Source organism: Kogia breviceps, chromosome 7 (genome assembly GCF_026419965.1).
Source record: "Kogia breviceps isolate mKogBre1 chromosome 7, mKogBre1 haplotype 1, whole genome shotgun sequence".
NCBI classification, from domain to species: domain Eukaryota; kingdom Metazoa; phylum Chordata; class Mammalia; order Artiodactyla; family Physeteridae; genus Kogia; species Kogia breviceps.
The window spans coordinates 101,002,164-101,029,219 of record NC_081316.1 but is presented as its reverse complement, the minus strand read 5'-3'; the positions used below and the strand labels follow the sequence as shown (position 1 = coordinate 101,029,219).

The 27,056-nt window shown below is 43.5% G+C and overlaps 2 protein-coding genes across 13 annotated transcripts in view; one reads left to right on the top strand and one right to left on the bottom strand.

Annotated features, from left to right (window-relative positions):
- Positions 1–3,813, top strand: part of PPP2R1B (protein phosphatase 2 scaffold subunit Abeta) — a 37,403-nt gene extending 33,590 nt beyond the window's left edge. The window contains exon 16 of the mRNA XM_059069487.2: positions 3,500–3,813. Coding sequence (XP_058925470.1) covers positions 3,500–3,730 — 231 coding nt within the window. The 3' untranslated portion in view covers positions 3,731–3,813. The remainder of the gene's footprint in view (positions 1–3,499) is intronic.
- Positions 3,653–27,056, bottom strand: part of SIK2 (salt inducible kinase 2) — a 131,952-nt gene continuing 108,548 nt past the window's right edge. The window contains exons 9-15 of one of the 12 annotated variants that reach the window (XM_059069466.2): positions 17,691–17,855; positions 10,380–10,620; positions 9,623–9,907; positions 9,312–9,475; positions 8,432–8,542; positions 7,610–7,701; positions 3,653–3,711 (exon numbers count right to left, since the gene is read on the bottom strand). In XM_059069466.2, coding sequence (XP_058925449.1) covers positions 3,702–3,711; positions 7,610–7,701; positions 8,432–8,542; positions 9,312–9,475; positions 9,623–9,907; positions 10,380–10,620; positions 17,691–17,855 — 1,068 coding nt within the window. In that variant the 3' untranslated portion in view covers positions 3,653–3,701. Of the gene's footprint in view, positions 3,712–5,932; positions 7,414–7,609; positions 7,702–8,431; positions 8,543–9,311; positions 9,476–9,622; positions 9,908–10,379; positions 10,621–17,690; positions 17,856–27,056 lie in introns of those variants that run through there. The other 11 variants (XM_067038917.1, XM_067038918.1, XM_067038919.1 and 8 more) reach the window with 11 other exon arrangements.

Genomic DNA, 27,056 nt, shown 5'->3' with positions numbered 1-27,056 from the left:
CTTTGCCCTGCAGCTTGTCATAGGTGAGCCCGAGGCGCCCGCTTCCCCTCCTGCTGCTTCAGAGGCCCTTGGCCGTCTCCGTCTCTGAAAGTCCAGGAGCCCCAGGCAGCCCGGGCCTTGTCCGTGTGCAGAGTGCGGTTAGCAGTGCTTCCGTCAGCGTTCTCAGCAGCTACCCGTGTACTCCGGCGATTTCAGAGGAAGGTATTATTTACCCTGCTGACGTCAATGAGAACATATTATCCACTGTCCTTTTTTGCAGCCTGAAACGAGTACCAGAGCTCAGGGAACACAGCCACCTTCCATACTTTTCAAAATTCCACCCGAGGCCTGATGAGGGAAAAGGCCCTATCTCATCCACCTGACATTCACATCACCCAGGCTCTTAGAAAACAAGTTGTTTTTATTTTAATTCAAGAGGGTTGGAAACATAAAAACAGTACATTTTCCTTGCAGAAAAGTACCCCATTTAAATTACGTTTGATACAAAGATCATTTATTAAACTGCATTTTAAGCAATTTTCTAACATTGAGTGACAGGTTACATTTTGATTTTTTTCACATTGGAGCTATTATGATTTGCACTCAACATACCAAAGCTATTGAACTCTCCATTTCCTTAGTAATTAAAAAGAAAAGCACACAGAAAAAAATAACTACAATTAGATTAATTTAATCAAAAGTAACTTTCACAAACCAAACATCCAGCAAAGACCACCCTCCTCCCTTCAGAAATAAGCAAATAATCTTGCCCTTTCTACAAAGTGCAAATATCTCTGTATCAATTTTACTTCCTAAATTGCAATCCTCAAAGAGAAGCAAACCTCCTTTTCTCTCTGGTTCTTTTTCCTTCAGAGATTTTGGTGGGGGCAGATTTCTTTCGCCGTTCAGTAGTGGGACAGTATCACCACGTGTATTTCCTTGATTGAGCAAATCTTGAACAGATAGTCATCACACAGCCAGTGGCAAGTCCCTGTTATCTGTATTTGCTAATATAACATTATTCCAACCTGGGGTCATATTTTTCCAGGATGTTATTTTGTACTTCTATTTTTAAAGGTCCTCCCTAACCCACCCACTTTGCCTCTGAAGACAAAAGTATTCAAAGTATGTTATTTTTTTTAACCCTGAAAGCACTTGATCAGCACGTCTACTTGGTGGGCCTCAACCGTGAAGATACTTTATCCCCCTCCTAAGGACTGGGCTGAGTTCCTGATTCTTTTCTGAGCAGCACCCTTTCTTGGGGTTGAGTCTGTTGGTCTGCGATGGGGCGCCAAAGCAGTGCAATTTGGCCCCTTGGCAATTAAGAAACGGTGTGTCCCGTCATATACTTTTGCAGGAAGTTACTATATTGTGTGAGGTGGAGAAATGAGACATCTGTGATGTGAACCTTTGGACGCTGGGAAGATGGTGAGCTGCGGGGTCTGTGTCTCCCTTGGCCTTGTTCATGCAGGGCCACCCGGACAACTACCGTTGTTACCTGGAGGGCAACACTTCCCCCAAAGCCAGGTGGCTGTCAAGTGGGAGTAAGGTTTCGGGGACAATGTCACATTCACCCAGCGCTTAACCAAGGTGGGGGCTTTGTTTATACAGCTGTTTGCTCTTGAGAAGAGTCAGCTGCTACCCAGGAGGGAAGAGCGTGGAGTGAGAAGCCAGAGCACCCAAAGGCCCGTCCGCCGCCTCCACTCACGAGCTCTGTGGCTTGGACAAGTCACGTAGCCTTCCCAGAGCTTTGGTTTCCTCAGCCGTAGAAAATGAGGACTAGCTAGCTGCTCAACTAATTTCATAGTATTGTTGTGAGCATTAGAAAAGATTACTCGTGAAAGTGCTTGGTACGGACAGAAGCTACTGCTCCTTTCGGACAGACAAGCTGGGTGCTTGGGCAGGAACCATCAAACCTGTCACTGGCTGTGGGCTGTGCTGCTGCCTGTTTCTCAGTCTCTACAACAGCAGGTGCCCCATTCCGCCAAATGTGTTGAAGTCTGCCCAGATGTGGACAAGGCGGTGGTGTGACTAGGGCGGCTGCGAGTCTTCTGGGATCAGCCAGGCTACCTTCACGGGGGAAAAACGGTGAAACAAAGATGTGAGGGACACGGTGAGACCAGGGGCTCGGGGTCCAAGAGGGGCTGTGGAAGGCCAGCCTGAGGTCATCTCGTGCCTTCCAGGGGCTGCAGGCTGACAGACACAAAGAGCTCTGTAATTAGTCTCTTCCCTGGGACCGCACGCCAGGGAGGACCAACCCAGCGAACCTGTCAGAAGGGATGCATAAATCTGTTATCATGTGTTTTGTCCAGTTTTAGAAAGAGAGGCAGATGATACTGCTCTTGTCTTCCACACATCACTCTGAAGATAAGTTCTGGAAAGATTTCCAGAAGCAACAAAACGATCAAAGACCCCTGCCTATACAATGACTCCAACTTACTACCTGTTCTCCAGTTTTTACCTTTGATGTCTAGGCACAAAGAGACTGAGCGGCTCGGTGGCTTCCGAGAGGGCAGTTGAGGCAGTCCAGCTTAGGGGCACGCACGCAGCCAAGGTGAGCCCCGGCACAGGGGTTCTGCAACTGTCCACGGGGACCAGTGTCGTCCAATGACCCTACGAATTGTCTCAAAGGAGGACGAATGTGAAAAATCATCTAGAGTGAGATTTTCCTTAAGCCAACAGGGAGCTTAAGTGTAACTGCTGATACAGGCTTTTAAATGTAATCCAGGGCTAGAAATTCTGACCCCAACACAGCAGCCAGTATTTCCCTGGGGCCTGACCGCAGCTGGAAGGACCCTGCAAAGGAAACCATTCATTTCCTCAGGTCCACGTGTGTGAACTGCCCGCACCTGAGCAGGGGCTGCTCTGACCACCGGGCACCTGGACCCCCGACCAGCCAGAGTGGAGGCTGCTGCTTCTTCTCACCTTTCCTTAGTTTCTGGCTGGCCAGCCAGTCACTCTTGGGCTGTGAACACACCCTTCTTTCCAACTCTTAACAATTAGGTAGAACTCATTTCTCTGAGAACCCCCCTTTCAGGCAGAGAGGAAGAGGCCAGGGCCACCGCGAGTCCCTTCTTCAGAGGCCTTTCGTCGGCTGGGGGCGACACTCACACGAGGCGGTCCCCTCCCTCCCCGTAAGGGCACAGGCCCCCCCATTACTCTGAGGTGAGGGCTGCCTTTAGTCCCGATCGCGGGCTCCTGCAGTCCCCCCCTGACTGACTCAGGACACAGCTTCAACACTCTGAGGAAGAAAGGGACCCTTTCTCTTTCCTTGGAGGCAAAGTTTGATGCAGAAAGGCAGGAGTCCTTTAATGCCACCTCCTACTCCTCCTTGGTGGGCCCCAGATGTTTCCCCTTACGTGGAGACTGGAGGGGGGTCCTCCTCTGTGTTCCCAGGGCAGCAAGAGGGCGGGGCAGGCCTGGGCGGGGCAGAGGCGGCAGGGGACAGTCGGCGCAGCTCACCAGTTTCAAGTGGAACATCTACCCTCTCTGCTGCGCTAACGTGCTGTTTGCCTTACAGGGACCAGCGTATCAGCTGCGTGTAAATACTAGAGACACACTGGCCCAACTGGAAATTGCAGAGCTAGTGCATTTTCCCCGAAGCACAGACTACCACCCCTGGACTTTAAAAAGAAAGGATAAACGAAAAATAAGAGTACCACACATATTGCACTTTTTGCTGAATGAAATTTTTACCTCACGTTCGTCTCACCAAAGTCTCTTCAGAGGAGCCTGGTTTACAAGAAAATAAAGCTAATGGTTATTATACAGTAGTGTACACACTGCTAAGGTGAAACAGACTGGAAAGAAAGTCATTATTTCATTATTTCAAAGTACCTCTAGTACTAAGCCTTCGTAGTGTTACTTTAGTATCTGTGAGGAGAAAACTGCTTGGAGGCTCACACAGGTCGCTCACTAGTCCGGGGACAGAGCAACGGCGAAGGTCAGACGGGGCTGGGGAAACACCTGACTGACAGACGACACCAGTCTCCTCTCGCCAGCTTACGTTTCAGCAAATACAGACTGTTATGGAATTTATTGATTTCTGCTTGAAATGAATGAGAAGAGCAAACGGGGAGCTTACGACATAGTCCAGCAGGCTGGGTCATGCTATTCACCCCGCTGTCGGTCTGAACAGACCCGCCAAGGCTGGATGCTCCCTAGTGTCTACCTCCGGGGCCTCGACCCTCCCAGGGCCTCTCCCGCCTCATCTGTCAGCCCAGTCGTCCTGCCGTAGCTCCCGGCTTTCCTGGGCTCAGTGGCTCATGGCCCCGTGGGCAGCAGGCATCTGTGCCGATCTGTGACTCCGCCATTCTGGGGACTCTGAATGGAGTGGCCCCCGTTTTCAATCTGGAAGGCATTTTAATTTATAGCGCTTCTGTAGAACATTTTGGGAAAGCATCCTTCTGTCTAAACAAATCAAGCCCTGTTTGATAACTGCCTTATTTTGCAAAGACTTAAAACAGATTAGAGATCTTAATGAAAGGATCTCTTAAATGAAATGATGTTGTCTATTTCACGAAATCATCAATCTTAAGCATGAGGAGGAATAAACAATCCGTGGAAGGAAACTAATTCTTTCCTCCTGGGTTTTCACTGCGTGTTGTCAAATCACAAAAACGAGTCCTCCACGCCACCCTTCCTTGCTCACACCCAGAGTCCAACCCCAAGCAGAGGGCCTCTGTGGAGCGTCCTGGCACCAAGAGGAGCCAGGACAGAACTCCTAGACCTTCCATGTTTCTCCCCACCTGCCTGGACACGTACTACAAAGAGGAAAGGCAACTTAAAGGTGTTTTCTAGATGCAGCATCAGTGTAGTATCTCTCTTCTTTGTGCTTTAAGGAAGATGCTTTGTGCTTAACGCATTCATCTGCTGATAGGACAAGCCATTCTAAAGGACAGAAACGATAGTCTTTGTAAATAACACTGAATTTGTAACACTTGGATGTTACTGTCCAAATGACAGATTACTCCTTACTTCTAAGTATACAGTCAACTAGCCGTAGCATCTTTTTTACTTATTCTGATGATTGGATCGTAAGGGTTAATAATATACACTGTGATTGGCAGATGATCTGCTTAAATGGTTAACACCTCTGTGGTCTTTTGAATATTGCTGTAATACTTGAACATTTCATTGCAAGTCAAAACTCTAAGGAAATTAAGGATGTGATTCCCACATGGTGGAAAACAAACTCTGAAGTGACTTTGGATTTAGCATCGACATAAATGGAAAACTGTTGGTTTCTACAGAAAAGAAATCATTAAAGCATGATCTGGGGTGGGGGGGGAAAGGCACAGCACTACCACTTCACATGGGAGATAAAAGTTCATTTTTCTCGTCCTTAAAATTTCTAAGCCCTATATGAAACTGTCCAAATATACAAAGCTCAATAAACGACTAGCAACATCTAGTGTAAAGTCAAAGTAGTTATTACATTTTAAAAGAGACGCTAGGTCCTCTAAAGACCAACTGCCCCAAACCAGAAGTCTCCACAGAAGACTGTGCAGGAAAAGCCCGTCTTCCCCGGCCCAGGGCTGCTGCTCTTGACGGTTTCTTGAGTTTCCTGCCCCTGGTCTCCACTGCGGTACTTCTCTTGGTTCCACAGTCGACATCTTTGGAACTCTGAGGACACTGTGACACTCTGTGACCCAGGGCACCTTCTGAAGAGGTGTGTCACCTATTCTCAGATAGAGGTGACCGCCAGTCTCAGGGGTCAGTACCCGCTGTTACTCAGTGGACCCTGAAACAAAGCTCACGCTCTTACCGCTTGGCAGTGATCTTGGGGACAACTTGCATCAGCAGCTTGGAACTTATGATTCACTGACAAAGTACAACTTTCTTTTATTTCCTGTGCATCAAATTTCATTATGTATTCTTGATTTGCCTTTAAGGAACATGCTGTTGCTTGGTTTCAGTGAAAAATGTATTGCCTTTTTTTTTTTTTTTTTTTGCTTATATGTAACCGCACGCATTTTTTTCCTGCTTTCACCAAGGTTTCCCTCGATAATGAAATGATGTAGTTCTGTGTAAAACCTAGGTCTGGATGTCTCCTTCTTGTAAAACTTTTGTTGGTGCCTCTGATGAGAGCTTTCTCCGCTTGACCTAAGGGCATGAGCTGCAGCCTACAGCTATGTTCCAGCACTTGCCACAGAAAACCGTGGTGGGACGGAGCCAGGAGGAAGCAACACCCACCTGGCCAGGCCCTCTGATTCCAGTTGGGTGACTTGACTTTTTCCCCATCAGGGAGAGGGGGGGAAAATAAGTTTTAAATTGAAAAGGCTGGAATAAAAATAGAAATACACACTCTCTTCACCTGAACCGCCTCACTTCCTGCGCTGAGGTTAATTTACCAGGACGTAGCCACTGTGCTGTGGGTCCACGGCTTCCAGCATTTCACAATCAAAGAGTCCAGGGAACTCCGAGAGCGCTAGAGGGTCGTAGCTGGAGGGGGCCTCCTGCAGTCCTGAGCTCCTGGGACAGCCCGGCGCCGCCATGCCGCTCTGCTGGGTTCCATCCAGAGAGTACTGACAGGGACCGGGGCGGTGTGGCTCGGGGGAGGCCGCGCCTGGCAGCTCGCAAGTCTGATAGGAGAACTGTAAGGGTGCCCGGGCGGCCCCTGAGTGCTGCGGTGGCGGTGGCGGGGGAGCAGCCCGGGGACCTGGTGAGGCGGACAGCGGCTGCAGCCCCATCTCCCGGTACTGGCTGAGGAAAGGGCTGTACTGCATTTGCTCCGAGGCAGGCTCCAGGACGGGGCTCAGGGGCTGGGTCAGGCTGAAGGGCGGCGGCTGCTGGGATGGCGGCGGTGTCTCCTGGTGGGGAAGGGGCTGTGGGTACGAGCTCTCTGCTATCTGCATCTGATTAAAATATGCCTGCAGCTGAGACTGTTTCTGGAGGAGGAGCCGCTTCTGTTGGAGTCTAAGTTGGCAATACCAAAAGAAAGAATTTTAAATCTTCTTCAGTGACGGCAATTTTAATGTAAATCCAGTATCAGTCATTAGTGTCCGTCCTCCCACTTCTCTCTTTCCCACGGCAGGGAAAAAAAAAAAAAAAGTGGGGGTAGGAACCAGTCTTGTTTGGTTTCTTAAACCCAGTCTTATTTTTTGTCCCCCAGTTCTGGCTGATCCCTCAGTGCTCAAGTGAACACGAATTCCTTTTCTCTAAGACTCTTTTCTCCTCCCTATGAAACAAGAGGCTGATTTCCCATCTGGAGTGTTTTGAAGCGGGGCTGACACCTTGGTCTCTGTGGGTGTCTGTAGATTGATGGATTAGGGTAGTTCTACCTTGGCCAAGATGTTTCTACTAGTGAGGCCTGGGGGCACGGGATTACTACAGGGGAGGATGGAGGCCTTCTCTCCAGTATAACCCACTTAAAACTGCAGTAGCTCACGGATCCTGAAAGCTTAGGTCTATTCATAGCCCAAAGGGGAAACACTAGGAGAAAAAGAAAACAAAGCACGCTTAGGGCTGCTATTCCCTGACAGGCCCATAGTCCATGGACAGTGGAATATCCATGTTAGCGTATTGAAACCTGTTTTCCTGGTAGAGGCAAATACTAGGGGAAAGGACAACATACCCAGCTTGTCTGCCACAAAGAAAGTGATTTCTTTGGCCAACCACCATCTCTCACCTGTGTTCTTGCAGCTGCTGTTCAAGGCTCCGTGGTGGTTCTTTACAATAAAGCTGACAGGTGTTCTGGGCTTTTGACAGAAGGCTGGGCTTCTGGAAGAGCAGAAAAATACAAGCGTGACATGTTGTCATCTAGGACGCAGTCATTAGACTGTACTTCTGCCTGGAGGACGAAGCCAAGTGAGTCCTCCAGAATCTGCGCAGGATGCAGGGACTGACACTTGCTCGTTGAGACCCTGGGAGAACCTGTGGCCCAGCAGCATTGGGTCAGCAGGCCTGGGCTGTCTCAGCTCTAACCTGCTTCACTTTTCTGCCTCTAAAAGTCCTCTAGGACCGGGAGGTTCATGGAGACTAAAAACAATGAGAAAAGTGGAGTTAGATCTATAGCAAAGGCCACAGCACCTGCTGAATGAACAAATGATTCATTCTTTATGGGATCTATGTTGCATCATTTTTAAAGAGTTTTGGGCACCAATAGAGAGCTGACAGTACATTTTTTGCTGACCTGAGATTTCCATTTTATTTATTATTCCCTAAGAGGCATAACATAGAAGTAAAGAAGCCAGGGTTCCCTTTCCTGCTGCTCAGTGGCAGTACCCTTTCCTCGGGTCTGAGGACAGAGCTTCTCTGCTGCCAAGACAGAGCATAAGGCTAAGTCTGAACATGTTTCTAGAAACTACAAGTGCAGAGTCACACCCACCTGCCTATAAAGGAATTAAGCAGCTGCCCGAAAAAAATACCAAGCAAAACAGGTTCCTGCTTTGCAGAAAGGCAGGTTCGGGATACACAAAGTGAGCTGGAGCAACAAGGGGGAGGATCCCACCTGGAGTCTGTGCTGCAGGTACTGGGCTTCCAGGCTGTGCCGCTGGGAGAGCTGAGGGTGCGTGCTGCCGGGGAGCGCAGACACGCTCTTCTGCTGAGGAGGAGCTTCCTCCTGAGGAGCAAGGGGTGGAAACGCTTTCAATTTCCCACGTGGGAGAAAGTTTCAAATCTCAGTTTAAGCACCTTGGCAAATGTCCAAGGGGAACTCCAACTCTGTTAAGACATGATTCTCAATGCTTTTACAGTAACTAGTAGGCTGAGGGTTAATCACTTTGCAGAAAGTGTATACATGCATTACCTGTAGTAAACGATTACCTAGTCAGTACTGGAGCAAAGGCCCCTGATGTCAACAGAAGGTTACTACCTTCATGTGGGCATCAAATGCTATAATATCCCTGATGTACTGAAAATGGGCTCAAATAAAATGTATTAAATAAACAGCAATATTTTTTGTATTTTTAGCATAAATAATTCACTTACAATATTTAGTGACGTGATATCACATCAAAAATAGTGGCAACAAGCTTCTCATTTGTACTATTATTTGTAATTTCTGTGTGTGTGAGCATGAAGGGAGGGGAGTTCAAGGGAGACTCTTAAGAGGTATAATTCATATAAAATCTGCCCTATGAACCGAGCGTCGCTTGACAGTGTCCAAGCCTCCATGTGGTACTGATCACCTGGCCAGCGTGCAAGGGTCTAACCCAACCTGTTGGGCAGATGGCAGCAACAAGGAAGGCCTTCAGGCTGTGTGGTCTTTCCAAAAGAACCCTGTTTGCTCCAGGACTGGAGTAAATGCTCTAAATGGAATGACACACCATCAGGGCAAACTGATGCCTTATTCTCACCCGGCCACTGTGGGCAGGGCCCAGAGCACGCACCTGAGGGCAACTGCTACCCAGGTCTTGTAGCTGAGGAGCCGGTGATGCCAGGTTAGGGTCTGCCTCTGATCCTAGCTGCTCATAGAGCAACTGCACTTTGTTCAACTCTAGGATTCCTTTGGTTCTAGCCAGATTCTGAAGATGCTGTCTAAATGCTACAATTCCTGAAAGAAAGAAACACACGACCAAACAGTTTAAATAAAACACAAGGCCTTTCAGTGACCAGAGGTATGAAACCAACATGGCAACAAACCCCATCCAGTCCTACAACACAAGAGCTGTAGGAGCCGGAAGAGAAGGCAGGCAGTCACCTTGGGTGAGGGAAGTGTCTGACGCCCGGCGGCCCTCTCTGAAGCTCACTGGAGACCTGTTGTGGGCCTCTCGCTTCTGGGAGCTCAGCGCCTGCATGGTAGGGTTGGCAGGTCTCAGGCTCACGAAGGGAGACGTCATGCGGGGTGAGGGCTGATTGGCTAACATGATGTCCTTAAGGGAAGGGTTGTCCTCAAGAAAGTGCAGGTCCCTCTGAACAGACCCCATATCATACTCAGAGTCCACACTGTCAAGGGAGGGGTTGTCACTCATGGAGAAAATTTTCCCTTCAAGAGAAAAGACAAAACAAAACACAACACCAATATGACCACCAATAAATCGCAACTTCTTGGAACATGGGATACAAAGCGTAACCAGCCTGAGTTTCCACAGTGACAGTGCCCTTAACTTCCAACCAAAACATCTTTTCAGAACTTTTTTACGTGTCAATTTAATCAGCTTCGAATTTTGTGGTGAAAACACTCCAGAACCTGTACCCGTAAGATCTCGGCCACCCCAAAAGAGCCAGAGTCCTTGATGAGTCACATTGCACTCAGATGAATCCTGGGCATCAGGGGAGGCCCCTCAGAGACGTTTCATTTTAATCCCTGAGAGCTGCTGAGCAGGCCTAATCGTAACTCCTGCTGCATGCGGTCCACAGAGACACAAGACAAGGACGGCATTCCTGGGGCTGGTTGGCATCATTCCTGTTTCTTGGAGGAGACTCAAGATGCCGCGAAGGCCCAGGCCGGCACTTACTGGAAAGCGTACCTGATCCGGGCATCACGGCCAGCTGGTTGGTCACTTCCGACAGAGTGTGCCGCCGCTGCCCGCCGCGTGTGGACCGGAAGGCGCCCAGGGCCCGCCCGGGGTCTTCCTCGGCCTCTCCTTCTGTCTCCAGCCCTTCATCAATGGAGGTCTCCATCACGTCGCTGGGCAGGGACTGGCACCCCTTCCTCGCCAGCACCGGGGGCACAGGGTCCAGGAGACAGCCATTTACCTAAATGTCAGCGGGAGAGGGATGTGGGAGGAGCTGTCAGTCGCTGCTCTGCTGAGACACTTGAAGAATCCACAAAGGTGAAAATGTTAAGACCTCTGGCCAATTAGAAATTAAGTAAAATATTAAAAAACGTACATATTGGTGGATGACAGGCCAATTAGAAATTAAGTAAAATATTAAAAAACGTACATATTGGTGGATGACAACCATGTAGATTAGAAGTTAAGGCAAGTCAACGGCAGCACTTAAAGAGACAGAAGCCCATTATGACCCAAACTGGCACTGCCTCCCAGGTTTCTCTGAGGCATCGTGATTACAATGAACAATTTTTTTTAGTGGGTTCCAGATGAATAGGGTCTATTAGCTTGAGGCCTACCAGTTATTATTTTTTTTTAATAAGGGAAATGAAGGGGGGGAAGATGAGATTTAGAAAAAAGAAAACAAAGCCAACTGCACAGCTCATAGCTAAGAAAAGACTAGTCACCAGCGTTCTTCTAATGTTCAACCACAAAACATACTGGAAGGCTCTACACATACTTCTATATTCATAATTTAAGTACCTGCACATTGGATTTAGTCTTTAATTGGTTCTATGTGCCTAAGGAATGGAAAAAAGAATTCTTTAAAGACGGACATACCACGAAAAGGAGTGAAAACAAAATTCAAATGGCAAACAGCCAAAGCCTTCCATTATAGAATAACAAATGACTCACAGGCCCCAAATTCCAGCAGAGGTTAACGAGCAGCAACGCTCTGAATTCTCTCCGCTCCAGCAACACACACAGTATCTACGCTTCCTATCCCACGGGATGAGCTCAACACAGCTCCTGAGCGAGTGTCGCCTTCCTCTGCAGTTGCCAAGCAAACCACCTTGGGGGGGGCAGACAGCCCACAGAGGGGAGCTGTGGTTGTGAGTTCTTCTGGCTGGTAAAAGCCCCAATGAGGAGGCAATTATTTACTTCAATACCTTAACTATCATCCCCTCGTGGAAATCAATCCAGTTTTCTCCTATGAAGAGCTGCTCAGGAGCAGCCAGGCATAAGACTGAGCTCCCAGCAGTACTTTCACCTGGAATACACCGGGTAGCGCTATTGTTTCCTTTGGAAGCAGGAGAGGCTCATGTATGTGAGAGGTGACGTGGGACGTCGCTATGCCAGACACAGGAAACTTTCCTCTTATGGCAACCAATCTGAAGGCTCTGAGAGGCCCTTTATTTGGAGAGGGAGACTTGGGTGACTCAGATCATTGTTGGCTTGGGGGAGGGGATGGTTATTCCATAAAATCTCTTCTGGGGCTGTAGCCATTACTTGGATAAGGCAGCTAATGCACGACAGGGTTTTAAAGTGACAAGTGGCCATTTAAAAGGAAGGGTAGGGTAGAAAATGCTTTCTTCCTAGACTAAGACCAATCTTCTCCATGGCACTAGAAAACAAAAACTCTGAAATCTGGCCAGCAACAATTATGCTCCCCGTCAACCATCCCCAGATAAGTGTGCCCTTTTTGACTAAACTTAAAAGTTTTCTTGTAGGAAAGAATGGTGGTTTGGGGACTTAACATTCATAACTCTACGCTATGTTCCTTAACTGTCTACTAGGTAATAATTTTCTAAGACTAGCCAAGGATGATTTGGAAACGAATAAAAAACAACAGACTGTTATCAAGTAAATATCTACTGAGCATCTTTACATTTTATAGCATATGTCAAAATTTTGTCAGATATTTCTTGCGAGAAATATTTTGCAAGTACCGCCTTCCAACTATGCCTTTCTTTCCTTAGTAGAGAAAGGCCACTTTTTTTCTGAGTACTCCAAAAACCTTGCAGTCCCCCCAAATTTACGATTTTTCTTAAATTGTCTGCTTATAAACTTATTTCCTCATCTAGACTACAAGAAGAATTTTTATCGTTCATTTAACAATGTTTACTGAATTCAGTTTCACGCTGGGACAGGTAGATGACAATGATCTGGTTTTTCAGATGATGCTTGGTGGTGACTGAATCAGAAAATGCTGTGGTGACCCTTTCATAGTTAAGAGGTATGAACAGAAAGCTGCCCTAGAGCTCATTCAGTTTACAGGTGTGAACACTTTCATCTCTAAGATAAGTTCCTGAAACAGGTGATAATCATGCCACCTTTGCCTGCCAGTTTACCCAGGGACTTGATATAACAAATTAAACTCTAGGATTTTGTGATTGTAACATGGGCTGATCTATCTTAGTGACGTAAGCCGCTAGAAATGAGATCTTTTGCTCTAGGAAACGATCCAGGCTAACTGTAAACTCTAAGACTGCAAAATACAATATGGGTGGGTAAAAGGTACATTTTCCAACACAGTGTTTTTGCCTTTCCTTAAAGTTCAGTAGATCACTTCCCTTCTGATAAGAGATCTCAGATGCAGTAGATAGCATACATGTAGGAGTCAGCCTCTCAGAAACTCCACCACTAATTGGTAACACCCCTGAGCTTACCACATACACAAGATTCTAGCACAGGAGACTGCTAGACTTTTATGGACTGAATGTTTGTATCTCCCCTTAGATTCATATATTGAAGCCTTAACATCAGTGTGGCTATGTTGGAGATGGAGGCTCTAAAGAGCTGACTAACATGGTAGATTAATGTATAGTACTAGCCAGTGAGCCTGGAGGCTGGGAATGTGCCTTATTTAATTTGTATCTTAAGTGCCTGGCAAATTTGGCATATATTGAAGAGGCTCAAATCTCAGCTCCATCACTTATTAGGCAAGTTGCTTAACTTCTATAAAGCTCTTTTTTTTTTTTTTTTCACTTGTAAAATGGGAGTAAAGTTGTTTGGGAGGATTAACTAAAACACTGTGTATATTAACATTATTTCTAGACCAAAGAGAATGCTATTTTATAACAATAAAAAATTTTTAAAGCATGAGAATAAAACAACAACATTTTCTTTTAAAGCATTTTTACCATCTTGAGGCAAATTAAACAAATAACCAGGTGAGGAAGGAAAGCACTAGATAACCCCAGTTCCAGAAATTTATCCTAGGGAAATAATAAAAGGTATAGTCAAAAATTTAGACACAGGGATATTCACCTGAAGCATATGTAAGGAAGCAAAAAATATTAAAGTGCCTGATGTCCAAAAATAGAAGAGTAGTTAAATAAGGGGGCATCTAATACAATATATTAGGCAGTTGTTAAATATAACTCATGGTTTCAAAGGAGATTTCACGGTATGGGAAAAATGCTCATGATGTTATATTACGTAAAAGCAAGGTACAAAATTACATATAATAGAATAAAATTTTGTCTTAACAAGTCTACCTACGTACTGAGTCACCCTATACTCATCCACCCACCCACCCATCTATCCATGCATCTATAACCTACTCTAAGGAAACGTGTCAAAATGGGCCTACCTTTGGGTAGGGGGACTATGGATAAATTAATTGTTTCCTTTATCCCTCTTTGAATTTTCCACGTGTGATTCTGACTGGTTTGATGTCGTTTAATTATAAATTTAAAAATCCAAATTCAGAAGTAAAAGTGCAATTTCTCCCCTTTACAAAGTCTTAGCAGTTAGCACTCTTAAGAGTTTTTGATGAATATCCTTCTTAGATCTTTTGTTATGTGTACTACCTTTATAATTTTAAAAAGGTATTAAAAACATCAATAGACATGAACAGCTCTACTACACTTGCACTTTCATAGTTTCACAGTTTCCTTCCACTATCCGGACATGAAAACGGTCACTTGGAAAATCCTTTTCTCATAGAACTTCAATAAGATGTTAAAAGTGACTGAAGTGTCCGTATGTGTGTGTATGTATAAAGTCCATTATTCCCAAAGAAACTCTCAAAAGTGAGACACTGACCCTCCAGGGCTTGCACCTGCTCCTGTATGGGCTCTGCACCACCTGGGGGGGCTCAGTTACTGCTCAGAGTTAGGTGACTGTCTCAGAAAGGTGCTATTTTGGGAGCCATCCCAAACCATGTTTCAAGGCAGACTTCTTGAGGGCTTTTACTCATAGTTTTAAGTTTGATAGTGTTAAGTTTAAGTTGAAGACTTCTGGGAGAGAAGGAGAAGCGAAACCTCCAAGGCGCACAACATCTGCCACCAATCGCGAGCAGAAGTGACTGAGCCACACATGCAGTTCCACGGCATCCTTCAGTCGACAACAAATAGGTGTTAGAGGAAATGCATATGAAGCAAGACCAACAACAAAGGGCTAGTATCTCTGTCTGACGGTTTTGTGTGTGTGCGTTTATTTATGGGCCCCAGAGAAAGAGGTGCTAGGGAGGGAAGAGGCACAAAGAGTACTGCTGACATAAATGAAATGGTACGCAAATAAGACCAGCGGATGTCTACAGCCTGGCCGAGTGCCAGGGTGGCCCTGCCAGTGTGGGTGGCCAGTTCCAGCATGGCATTGCTCTTCCTACAAATGCAAATATGCCATCTAGCTTCTGTCTATATCTTTTACAAAATCATTCATTTCCTGTCTGTTTCCTAGTTACGGTAACAATCACAAGCTTTAAAAATAGCGTGCCCTATATAATACGGCAGACAGTGCCCAATCTGTGTTTCGGGCCTGAGGCCCTCATAGCCAAGCTTTAGGCAGACTGCATTTTAATTTTTTCAAGGGAATTAGATTTTAAAAATAAATGAGTGATGTTGCCTCAATTTATGTCTAAATTTCTGGGTGAGAATGTAAGAGCAGTTTATGAGGATTTGAACATGCCAGGCAACCACAGGCAGAGGAACAGACTGTCCACAAGAAGTGGCCTCGTCCTCAGGGACAGGGACACTAACTCCTCAGGGTCAGGAACCTGGCTTAACACCTGCTTATGGCAGCCCAGAATCAAGGTACCTTGACGATGCTCTAGTCGTTACTCACTACTTAACTTCTGAATCAGCTCTACCTCCAGAGCTCCCTATTTCTGAAAATGCTATTCACCTTCCTGATCATCAAGACTCAAAATACTGTTATCGGTCTGGACTTCTTTTCTCTGGACCCTAACAGTCTATCAGTTTAATCTGTGCAATCTCATTTATACCATCCCCTCCTCTCCAGTTTCACGGGCACCGTCCTAGCTCAAGCCCTCGTCACCTCCCCTGACACACACTCTGACCTTCTACTGTGCTTGTCACCAGTCTCTCTCCTAACCAATGCAGGCTACGGACCTTTCCAGGTTCATTTCTGAAGCACAATATGGATCATGGTGTGTCCTTATCAAAAAATCTCCGATTGTTTCCTACTACCTTGAAGAAGGTCCATGTGGAGAAAACTCTTTTTTTTTTTACAATTTAATTTTATTTATTTGGTCGTGCCAGGTCTTAGTTGTGGCAGGTGGGCTCCTTAGTTGCGGCTCATCGGCTCCTTGGTTGTGGCACGTGGATTCCTTAGTCGTGGCTCGAGGGCTCCTTAGTTGTGGCTCGCCAGCTCCTTAGTTGCAGCATGTGAACTATCTTAGTTGCAGCATGCATGTGGGATCTAGTTTCCTGACCAGGGGTTGAACCCAGGACCCCTGCATTGGAGGCAGGGAGTCCCAACCACTGTGCCATCAGGGCAATCCCGAAAACTCTCTCTTTATTAAAAAAATATTTATGTATTTATTTGGCTGCACTGGGTCTTAGTTGTGGCATGTGGGATCTAGTTCCGTGACCAGGGATCGAACCTGGGCCCCCTCCATTGAGAGCACGGAGTCTTAACTGCTGGACCACCAGGCAAGTCACAGAAAAAACTCTCTTGGTAATACTGAGACACGTTCCTGTGTTGAGAGCCCCAACCTAGAGAAAGAGTCTATCCCTTGGCTTGACATTCAAAGCAAGGCTATTTGTCTTTATTTTGTACAACTTCCCTTCACGTGTCCTTTCCCTCAGCCACATTGAGCTCCTGCTCTGACTTAGAGGGACCCAGGCTTTCCTGACATTTGCTCTTGCTCAGGCCTTTCCCTCCACCGAGACATCACACCCTAGTTTCCATCCACACTGATCCCGCCCTCCTCTCGATTCCCAGCTCTGACAGTTAAACCAAAGGCAATTCCCGATCAAATGAACTAAAAGCAACTCCCCCGTCTCCTTCTAGTCTTGCAGCACTTTGATTTTTTTTTTATCTCTTTAAGGGACCAATTATGTTTTATCAATTTATTCAGTACCTGGCACATTACCTTTAGTTAAGCTTCATGTCTCTTCTGCTAGACTACAAACTTTGAGGCAGAAGTAATGTCTGAGTCATCTTTTTATTACCTAATGAGGCTAAAGAGACAGGAAACCAATATTTGCTGAGTATCTACAATTTGCCCAAAACCTCACACACATACTTTCAATTAATCCTCACAACAGTCTCATAAAGTTGGTATCCTTGTTTTACACAAGAGAAATGGAGGTTCAAAGAAGTTAGTCACTTTGTCCAAGTTCACACAGCTAGCGAAGAACAGAGTTTATTTTAAACATACTCTAAGACCTGCTCATTAATATGATCCTCTGTATATCACTGGATGCTAAGTATATAAAACACAAATTAGAAGTTAAATAAATATTCATTAAATGAGGGAAGCTGTCATGTTCCATATACTAAAAGCCAACTTTATGCAGCACACCAGAATAAACTTATCTCCTTTAAGTATGTTCAAACTGGACAAAAAAAGATGTTTAACTGACCAAAAAAGATGGCTCATCATTTTGTAGCTGCAGCACAGGCAGCAGAAGAGAGGCCATAATAACAAAGGCAAAGCCCAACTTAGCACAACAGTTATACTTTTGTTTTCAGAATTACAATTGGTTTTAAAAAAAATCCAAAACCTATGAGGGAATCTAGAACTTGAGAGAAGGAATTGGTTAAGGAAAGAGAATGAAGAAAGATTCTGAAAAGTACACATGAGATCTGACATGTGACATAACCGTCATAATGAAAAGAAGGTGAGAGAGTGAGGTTAGGCCTGGATACTTTTCTCACGTCTTCTGCACAAAAACAACTCCTCCCAAGTGACTTGAGGAAATGACAAAGTTCAGCTAAGCCGAAGTACAACATCTGTGGGGACAGAGTTGAAATCTCCAGCCAGCCAACAAGCTTGGAGTCTCTCAAACACATCTGTACCTTTGGAGTGTCGACACACTCTTCCTCCATGAATGCTGCTTCCGCCTGACAGCCGGATGCTGGAAACGTGAAGGCGTCCACGTTGGATGCCTGTGGGAGGAGGGCAGATCGCATCACTCGCACGTTTGGTGAATGCACCGTCACTGGGAGTCCCACAGTTTGTGTCTGTAAATATGGCAAGAATGGAAAGTTTGGGAACATTAATACTTCCTATATAAATATACAAAATTCTTGAAATAAAACAATTCTTCCTGATGTAATTAAAGGATAAATAGTGATATGTTGGAAACTCCAGAAAAGATGTGATGAAGTACGTACATGGTACAGGTATTGATCTGAAGCAGTCTAGCAATCAATTATTCTGAGATAGGTTGTACAGAATTTCATTCCTGTTCCATGATGAGGTGCATAACTTTCACAGATGACAGGAAAGCTAGCCTTTGTAAGGAATCTAAGATGCTCTTTTTCAACTCAATGAACATATATTGTCTATATCCTTAAATATATTACCTTGGAAAGATACAAAGAAGAATAGAGAAGTCCCAGTCTCTAGGAGTAGGAGATCAAAACTGAACCAGAGATAAGATACACACACAACTAATTGTAATACAACGTACACTGCAATAAGGGCTATCTACCTGCATCTCTCTCTTTTTTCTTGGTGGGGTATGGGGTGAGATGGTATATATTTCTTGGCAAGGGTGTGAGTGAAGAGGAAGAAGAGAGAAGCAGCAGCTACTTGGAGGGGACAGGAATGTCTTTCTTTTTTTTTTTTTTGCGGTACGCGGGCCTCTCACTGCTGTGGCCTCTCCCGTTGCGGAGCACAGGCTCCGGATGCGCAGGCTCAGCGGCCATGGCTCACAGGCCCAGCCGCTCCACGGCACATGGGATCCTCCCGGACCAGGGCACGAACCTGCGTCCCCTGCATCGGCAGGCGGACTCCCAACCACTGCGCCACCAGGGAAGCCCGGAATGTCCTTCTTTGAAAGAGACACACAGACTGAACACACACAGCCTGCTTGCCCAGTGGAAACAGAGATGCTTATTGCTGAGCAAGTTATGTTCCTGAAGTCAACCTACTCTAGAAAGTCCATTCTCCATGTCTCCTCTGTTAAAAATTCTAAGTAAACAAGTATTACAAAGTCTTCCTCATTTAAAAGAGAATTTTCCATTATGACAATTGGCAAGAATTGATTTTGAAGATGAAACCGTTGGATAATCCTTTCCTCCCCATTTCTTCAAAACTAGCAGAATAATTTATTAGATGCCTTTTGAACATAACAGACATTGCAAAACATCTGAGGGAACAATCATCATACCAGTTCCTAAAAGGCAGAGGAATGGCCTGTATTTTTTCTGCCACTGTCACTTTAAGGGATATAGGATGGTGAGCTTTAAATTCAAACAAGTGAAAAGGAACAAAACGGTATGATTCTAGCTTTACCCTTCCCAAGACCTGGTTTTGATTCCTGGCTCCATCACTTACTAATTGTGTGAACTTAATCAGTTACCTAAACTCTTTGCATCTTATTTTCTTCGCCTCTGAAAAACGTCATAATATCTACTTCACAGTGAAGTTAGGAATGTAAAAGGCAACATGTAAAGTCCTTCGCTCAGTAATGTTAATTCCTCCTTTCTCCTTCTTTCTGAAGTCTTAAAATGATGATAATAATTTAATACAGGAATTAGTAAAATGAATACACAGTTTTGTTCTCAGATACTAGCTAATGGTTCCCAGTTAAAATTTCAGGTTGATGGTTTTCAATAATGGGGGAATATGTTATAAATACATTTTATACTTGAATATGACTATATTTAGAATATACTTTATATTCCAACATTAACATCATTAGATATACTGCATGAGATAAAGAACAAAATAGCAATAGCAAAGTGTTGGTATTATATGGATGGTAAAAAGAGACAGAAAATACACTGTATATTATTCTGAGCATGACAAAGAAATAGCTTTCCTTATATCATCATTCCTCAGGCCTATATCCTCAGCCACTTTTGAGACGAAACGTGTTTTTTTCCTTTCAAGCATTTTAGTCATTTAAATTAATTTTTTAGCCACAATGTAAAATTTAAACTTCCAAATCAAGCATATGTTATACAGTCTCCTTACCCTTATCATTGGCTTTTCAATCAAAGGATAAAGGTGAACTTTGATTTCTGTTTCCCAAATTTATTAGACTGCTCCTTATTAGGGCAAAGCACTACCTGTAGACACTGCCCTGCAAATGAGATACCAACATGATAACTATGATATGTTGTTCTTCTCACTCCCTGCCTCTTGTTAGCTGTGACTTTTTATTTTTTTAATTAATTAATTAATTAATTAATTTTTTTTTGTGGTACGCGGGCCTCTCACTGTCGTGGCCTCTCACGTTGCGGAGCACAGGCTCCGGACGCGCAGGCTCAGCGGCCATGGCTCACGGGCCCAGCCGCTCCGCGGCATGTGGGATCTTCCCGGACCGGGGCACGAACCTGTGTCCCCTGCATCGGCAGGCGGACTCTCAACCACTGCGCCACCAGGGAAGCCCAGCTGTGACTTTTTAAATGGCAGGATTGTGCTGGGCCAGACCAAGCATAACACATTTTCCTTTCACATCCAACCTGGACTACAACAACTTACTGTGAACTTCGTAAGGACAGAGAAACAGCACATTTTATTGTGACAGCCGCTTCACAGGAAATACCATGATAGATTTGGGGGTCTGCTTTTTAGGATTCTTGCAATCACTGATGGGATTAAAGAAGTCTTTTTGGCACAAGTTAGAGTATAAATATTCAAATAGCATGCCCAACACTAAAGATCTGATTAAAGAATATGTTATTATAATAAATACATGGTTGATTAATATCCCAAGCAAGCAGATATTACCAGTTTCTCCAAGAGTGGCCATAAACACAATAGGCACATGGAAAGATGGTCAACATCGCTAATTATTAGAGAAATACAAATCAAAACTACACTGAGATATCACCACACACTGGTCAGAATGGCCATCATTAAAAGTCTACAAATAACAGATTCTGGAGAGCGTGTGGAGAAAAGGGAACCCTCTTACACTGGTGGGAATGTAAGTTGGTGCAGCCACTATGGAGAACAGTATGGAGGTTCCTCAGAAAGCTAAAAATAGAATTACCATATGATCCAGCAATCCCACTTCTGGGTATATATCCAGACAAAACTATAATTCAAAAAGATACATGCACCCCTATGTTCATAGCAGCACTATTTACAATCGCCAAGACATGGAAACAACCTAAATGTAAATCAACAGAGGAATGGATAAAGAAGATGTGATACATATATACAATGGAATACTACTCAGCCATAAAAAAGAACGAAATAACGCCATTTGCAGCAACATGGATGCAACTAGAGATTATCATACCAAATGAAGAAAGTCAGAAAGAGAAAGAAAAATACCATATGATATCACTTACATGTAGAATCTAAAATATGGCACAAATGAACCTATCTACAAAACAGAAAGGGACTCACAGGCATAGAGCACAGACTTGTGGTTACCAAAGTGGAGGGAAGGTAGGGGAGGGATGGACTGGGAGTCTGGGGATAGTAGATGCGAACTATTATGTATAGAATGGATAAACAGCAAGGGAACTATATTCAGTATCCTGGGATAAATCATAATGAAAAAGAATATTAAAAAGGGTGTATATATGTGTATAACTGAGTCACTTTTCTGTACAGCAGAAATTAACACAACATTGTAAATCAACTATACTTCAATAAAAAAATAAATTAAAAAAAAAGAGTGGCCATAAACAATGATCATGTCCACTAACTGTAATGACTTTTTAGATCATATGTTTATTGTCTTGAATCTCTTCTTCTGATTTTATGCTTTCCAGCACCATTAAAATGAAAATAACATTTTCTCCTATGGGAAAAATCTTTACTGGTCCCATAGGAATATGCTTATTATGGACAAAATTGTGCCCCCTGCCCCCGCCCCCATCTATATGTTGAAGCCCTAACACCCAATGTGACTATATCTGTAGACAGGGCCTTTAAGGAGGTAATTTAGGTTAAATGAGGTCATGAGGGTGGGGACCTAATGCAAAAGGACTGGTGTCCCTCTCAGAAGAGGATGAGATACCAGAGATGTCTCTTCCTGCATGTGCAGAGAAGAGGATATGCGAGGACATAGTGAGAAGGTGGCCATCTACAAGCCAGGAAGAGAGTCCTCACCAGAACCCTGATGGCCCCTTGATCTTGGACTTCCAGCCTCTAAAACTGAGAAAACATAAACTTTGTTGTTGAAGCTGCCCAGTCTGGGGTGCTTAACAGCAGCCCTAGTTGACTTTTTCTTACAGTTGTGGAGGGCAACCTCTAATCAGTAATTAAAGAACTGGGATGAGTGTTTCATTCTAGTCTACTTACAGTTGACAGAAAGTTGGAGTGAAGGACTATTAAAAACTAGTAGTTAGAATTCACAAGAAAATGGCATATTTTAAAAAAATAGTCACCTGCAGTCAATTAGATGTAATATTTCCTATATATTATGTGGCAAATCCATAAATCCATCTAAGATGGGAATCTCAATGTTTTCTAAGTAGTAATCATGGGTTGTTCATCACTATACCATAAATTCCTTTAAGGGCAGGGACTGTTTCCTGGGTACCTATGAAACCACGATGGCTGGGATTGTGCCTGGCACATAATTGCTCTATCTGAATGGAATTGCTGTTATCAATTAATCAATTTTATCTTTGTAGCAAACTTATGAAGTAGGTATTGCTATTTCCATTTTATGTTAAGGACCCTGGAGCTCAGAGATGCTGACTTGTTGAAGTCACTCAGCTCAGTATGGAACCCAAGGTCTGCTTGATTGCACAAGTCATGTGATCTCTGCAAAGGATCTTGTGATTTCCCCAGTTCCTTATCAGTCTATCAAGTAACAAGCGATTTGCCACTTCTTTAAAAAGATAGTAGAACATCAAAGAATTCAAGGGAGAAGGCTCTACTAAAATTTTAAGCATATTTATAGTCATAAAAACAGAGAAATCTATTTAACAAGTTCAATACTAAACATTAGAATGTGAAGTCTCGTAGGGAAGGGAGATCTTCTTCAACCCCAGTGCCTGTTTCTTAGCATCCAGATGGCACTCAAGACAAGTTTCTGAATGAGCACTGAAGATTGCTATTTGAATTAGATACATTTTAAGTCACAGTAAATAGTTTTCTATGATAACTTGGATCAATGCATAAAATGAGAAGAACTCACGGGGTGCTTGGTAATAAAAAAAATGATCAAACATAAGAAGACCCAAGCCAAATGAAATATAACTTGAGATCTAAGGAATTTGCTTCAAGTTTAGATATGAAAGGAAATCATGTACAATAACATATGCGTGTGCTCAGGAGCAGTCGTTTATGTAACCCTCACTTGTATAATGTTTCAGAAGAATAAAGAGACTCAGGAGGAAAGCTGCTCAGCATGGGGGCTTTCCTGCTTCCTATCCTTCTGCCTGGCAGCATTTTCCAGAGGCAAGGGGCACCCTCCATCTCACTATTACTACCCCAACTTAGGAATTCTCATTTTTTCTCCCTCCTCTCTATCTTGAAAGCCATACCACTCGACTTTGAAGGATTCCAAGTGCTCAGAGATACTTCAACCCAAATATCTGGAACTTTATTGATATATTATTTTACTCACATTAGTATCAATACTCACATTATTTTAGATATTAAAATATGTATAACAAGGTACACCATTTACCTATTAAAATCAAGACGATTTTCATTTCCTGGGGTTTCTTTTTCACATATTCTGTAGAAGCCAAGGCAAAATTCTACTATAATTCTATAAATTTTGTAAAACTGCCAAACAAAAAATACAAAGTAAAAAGTCTTTTGCTCTTACTTGCACTTTATTTTATTTTTATTTATCTAATTTTATTTATTTATTTAAAAAACATTTTTATTGGAGTATAATTGCTCTACAATGGTGTGTTGGTTTCTGCTTTATAATAAAGTGAATCAGCTATACATATACCTATATCCCCATATCTCCTCCCTCTTGCGTCTCCCTCCCATCCTCCCTATCCCACCCCTCTAGATGGACACAAAGCACCGAGCTGATCTCCCTGTGCCATGCAGCTGCTTCCCACTAGCTATCGATTTTACATTTGGTAGTGCATATATGTCCATGCCACTCTCTCAATTCCTCCCAGCTTACCCTTCCCACTCTCCATGTGCTCAAGTCCATTCTCTACGTCTGTGTCTTTATTCCTGTCCTGCCCCTAGGTTCTTCAGAACCATTTTTCATTCTTTTAGATTATATATGTGTTAGCATATGGTATTCGTTCTTCTCTTTCTAACTTACTTCACTCTGTATGACAGACTCTAGGTCCATCCACCTCACTACAAATAACTCAATTTTGTTTTTTATATGGCTGAGTAATATTCCATTGTATGTATGTGCCACATCATCTTTATCCATTCACCTGTCGATGGATTCTTAGGTTGCTTCCATATCCTGGCTACTGTAAATAAGAGTTGCAATCAACATTTTGGTACATGAGTCTTTTTGAATTATGGTTTAATCAGGGTACATGCCCAGTAGTGGGACTGCTGAGTCATATGGTAGTCCTAGTTTTTGTTTTTTAAGGAAACTCCATACTGTTCTCCACAGTGGCTGTATCAATTTACATTCCCACCAACAGTGCAAGAGGGTTCCCTTTTCTCCACACCCTCTCCAGCATTTATGGTTTGTAGATATTCTGATGATGGCCATTCTGGCTGGTGTGAGGTGACACCTCATTGTAGTTTTGATTTGCATTTCTCTAATGATTAGTGATGTTGAGCATCGTTTCATGTGTTTGTTGGTGACCTGTATATCTTCTCTGGAGAAATGTCTATTTAGGTCTTCTGCCCATTTTTGGATTGACTTGTTGTTTTTCTGATATTGAGCTGCATAAGCTGCTTGTAAAATTTGAATATTAATCCTCTGTCACTTGCTTCATTTGCAAATATTTTCTCCCATTCTGAGGGTTGCCTTTTCGTCTTGTTTATGGTTTCCTTTGCTGTGCGAAAGCTTTTAAGTTTCATTAGGTCCCAGTTGTTTATTTTTGGTTTTATTTCCATTTCTCTAGGAGGTGGGTCAAAAAGGATCTTGCTGTGATTTATGTCATAGAGTGTTCTGCCCATGTTTTCCTCTAAGAGTTTGACAGTGTCTGGCCTTATATTTAGGTCTCTAATCCATTTTGAGTTTATTTTTGTGTATGGTGTTAGGGAGTGTTCTAATTTCATTCTTTTAAATGAAGCTGTCCAGTTTTCCCAGAACTTATTGAAGAGGCTGTCTTTTCTCCATTGTATATTCTTGCCTCCTTTTTAAAAGATAAGGTGACCATATGTGTGTGGGTTTATCTCTGGGCTTTCTATCCTCTTCCATTGGTCTATATTTCTGTTTTTGTGCCAGTACCATACTGTCTTGATTACTATAGCTTTGTAGTATAGTCTGAAGTCTGGGAGTCTGGTTCCTCCAGTTCCGTTTTTCTTTCTCAAGATTGCTTTGGCTATTTGGGATATTTTGTGTTTCCATACAAATTGTGAAATTTTTGTTCTAGTTCTGTGAAAAATGCCATTGGTAGTTTGATTAGGGATTGCACTGAATCTGTAGATTGCTTCAGGTAGTATAGTCATTTTCACAATGTTGATTCTTCCAATCCAAGAACATGGTATATCTCTCCATTTGTTTGTATCATCTTTAATTTCTTTCATCAGTATCTTATAGTTTTCTGCATACAGGTCTTTTGTCTCCTTAGGTAGGTTTATTCCTAGGTATTTTATTCTTTTTGTTGCAATGGTAAATGGGAGTGTTTCCTTAATTTCTCTTTCAGATTTTTCATCATTAGTATATAGGAATGCAAGAGATTTCTGTGCATTAATTTTGTATCCTGCTACTTTACCAAATTCATTGATTAGCTCTAGTAGTTTTCTGGTAGCATCTTTAGGATTCCCTCATGTCATCTGCAAACAGTGACAGTTTTACTTTTCTTTTCCACTTTGGATTCCTTTTATTTCTTTTTCTTCTCTGATTCCTGTGGCTAAAACTTCCAAATCTATGTTGAATAAGAGTGGTGAGAGTGGGCAACCTTGTCTTGTTCCTGATCTTAGTGGAAATGGTTTTAGATTTTCACCATTGAGAACGATGCTGGCTGTGGGTTTGTCATATATGGCCTTTATTATGTTGAGGAAGGTTCCCTCTATGCTTACTTTCTGCAGGGTTTTTATCATAAATGGGTGTTGAATTTTGTCAAAAGCTTTATCTGCATCTATTGAGATGATCATATGGTTTTTCTTCTTCAGTTTGTTGATATGATGTATCACGTTGATTGATTTGCATATATTGAAGAATCCTTGCATTCCTGGAATAAACCCCACTTGATCATGGTGTATGATCCTTTTAATGTGCTGTTGGATTCTGTTTGCTAGTATTTTGTTGAGGATTTTTGCATATATGTTCATCAGTGATATTGGCCTGTAGTTTTCTTTCTTTGTGACGTCTTTGTCTGGTTTTGCTATCAGGGTGATGGTGGCCTCGTAGAAAGAGTTTGGGAGTGTTCCTTCCTCTGCTATCTTTTGGAAGAGTTTGAGAAGGATAGGTGTTAGCTCTTCTCTAAATGTTTGATAGAATTCGCCTGTGAAGCCATCTGGTCCTGGGCTTTTGTTTGTTGGAAGATTTTTTTGTGTGTGTGGTACGCGGCCCTCTCACTGTTGTGGCCTCTCGCGTTGTGGAGCACAGGCTCTGGAAGCGCAGGCTCAGTGGCCACAGCTCACGGGCTCAGCCGCTCCGTGGCATGTGGGATCTTCCCGGACCGGGGCACGATCCCGTGTCCCCTGCATCGGCAGGCGGACCCTCAACCACTGTGCCACCAGGGAAGCCCTGTTGGAAGATTTTTAATCACCATTTCAATTTCAGTGCTTGTGACTGGTCTGTTCATATTTTCTATTTCTTCCTGGTTCAGTCTTGGCAGGTTGTGCATTTCTAAGAATTTGTCCATTTCTTCCAGGTTGTCCATTTTATTGGCATATAGTTGCTTGTAGTAATCTCTAATGATCCTTTGTATTTCTGCAGTGTCAGTTGTTACTTCTCCTTTTTCATTTCTAATTCTATAGATTTGAGTCCTCTCTGTTTTTTCCTTGATGAGTCTGGCTAATGGTTTATCAATTTTGTGTATCTTTTCAAAGAACCAGCTTTTAGTTTTATTGATCTTTGCTATAGTTTCTTTCGTTTCTTTTTCATTTATTTCTGATCTGATCTTTACAATTTCCTTCCTTCTGCTAACTTTGGGGGGTTTTTTGTTCTTCTTTCTCTAATTGCTTTA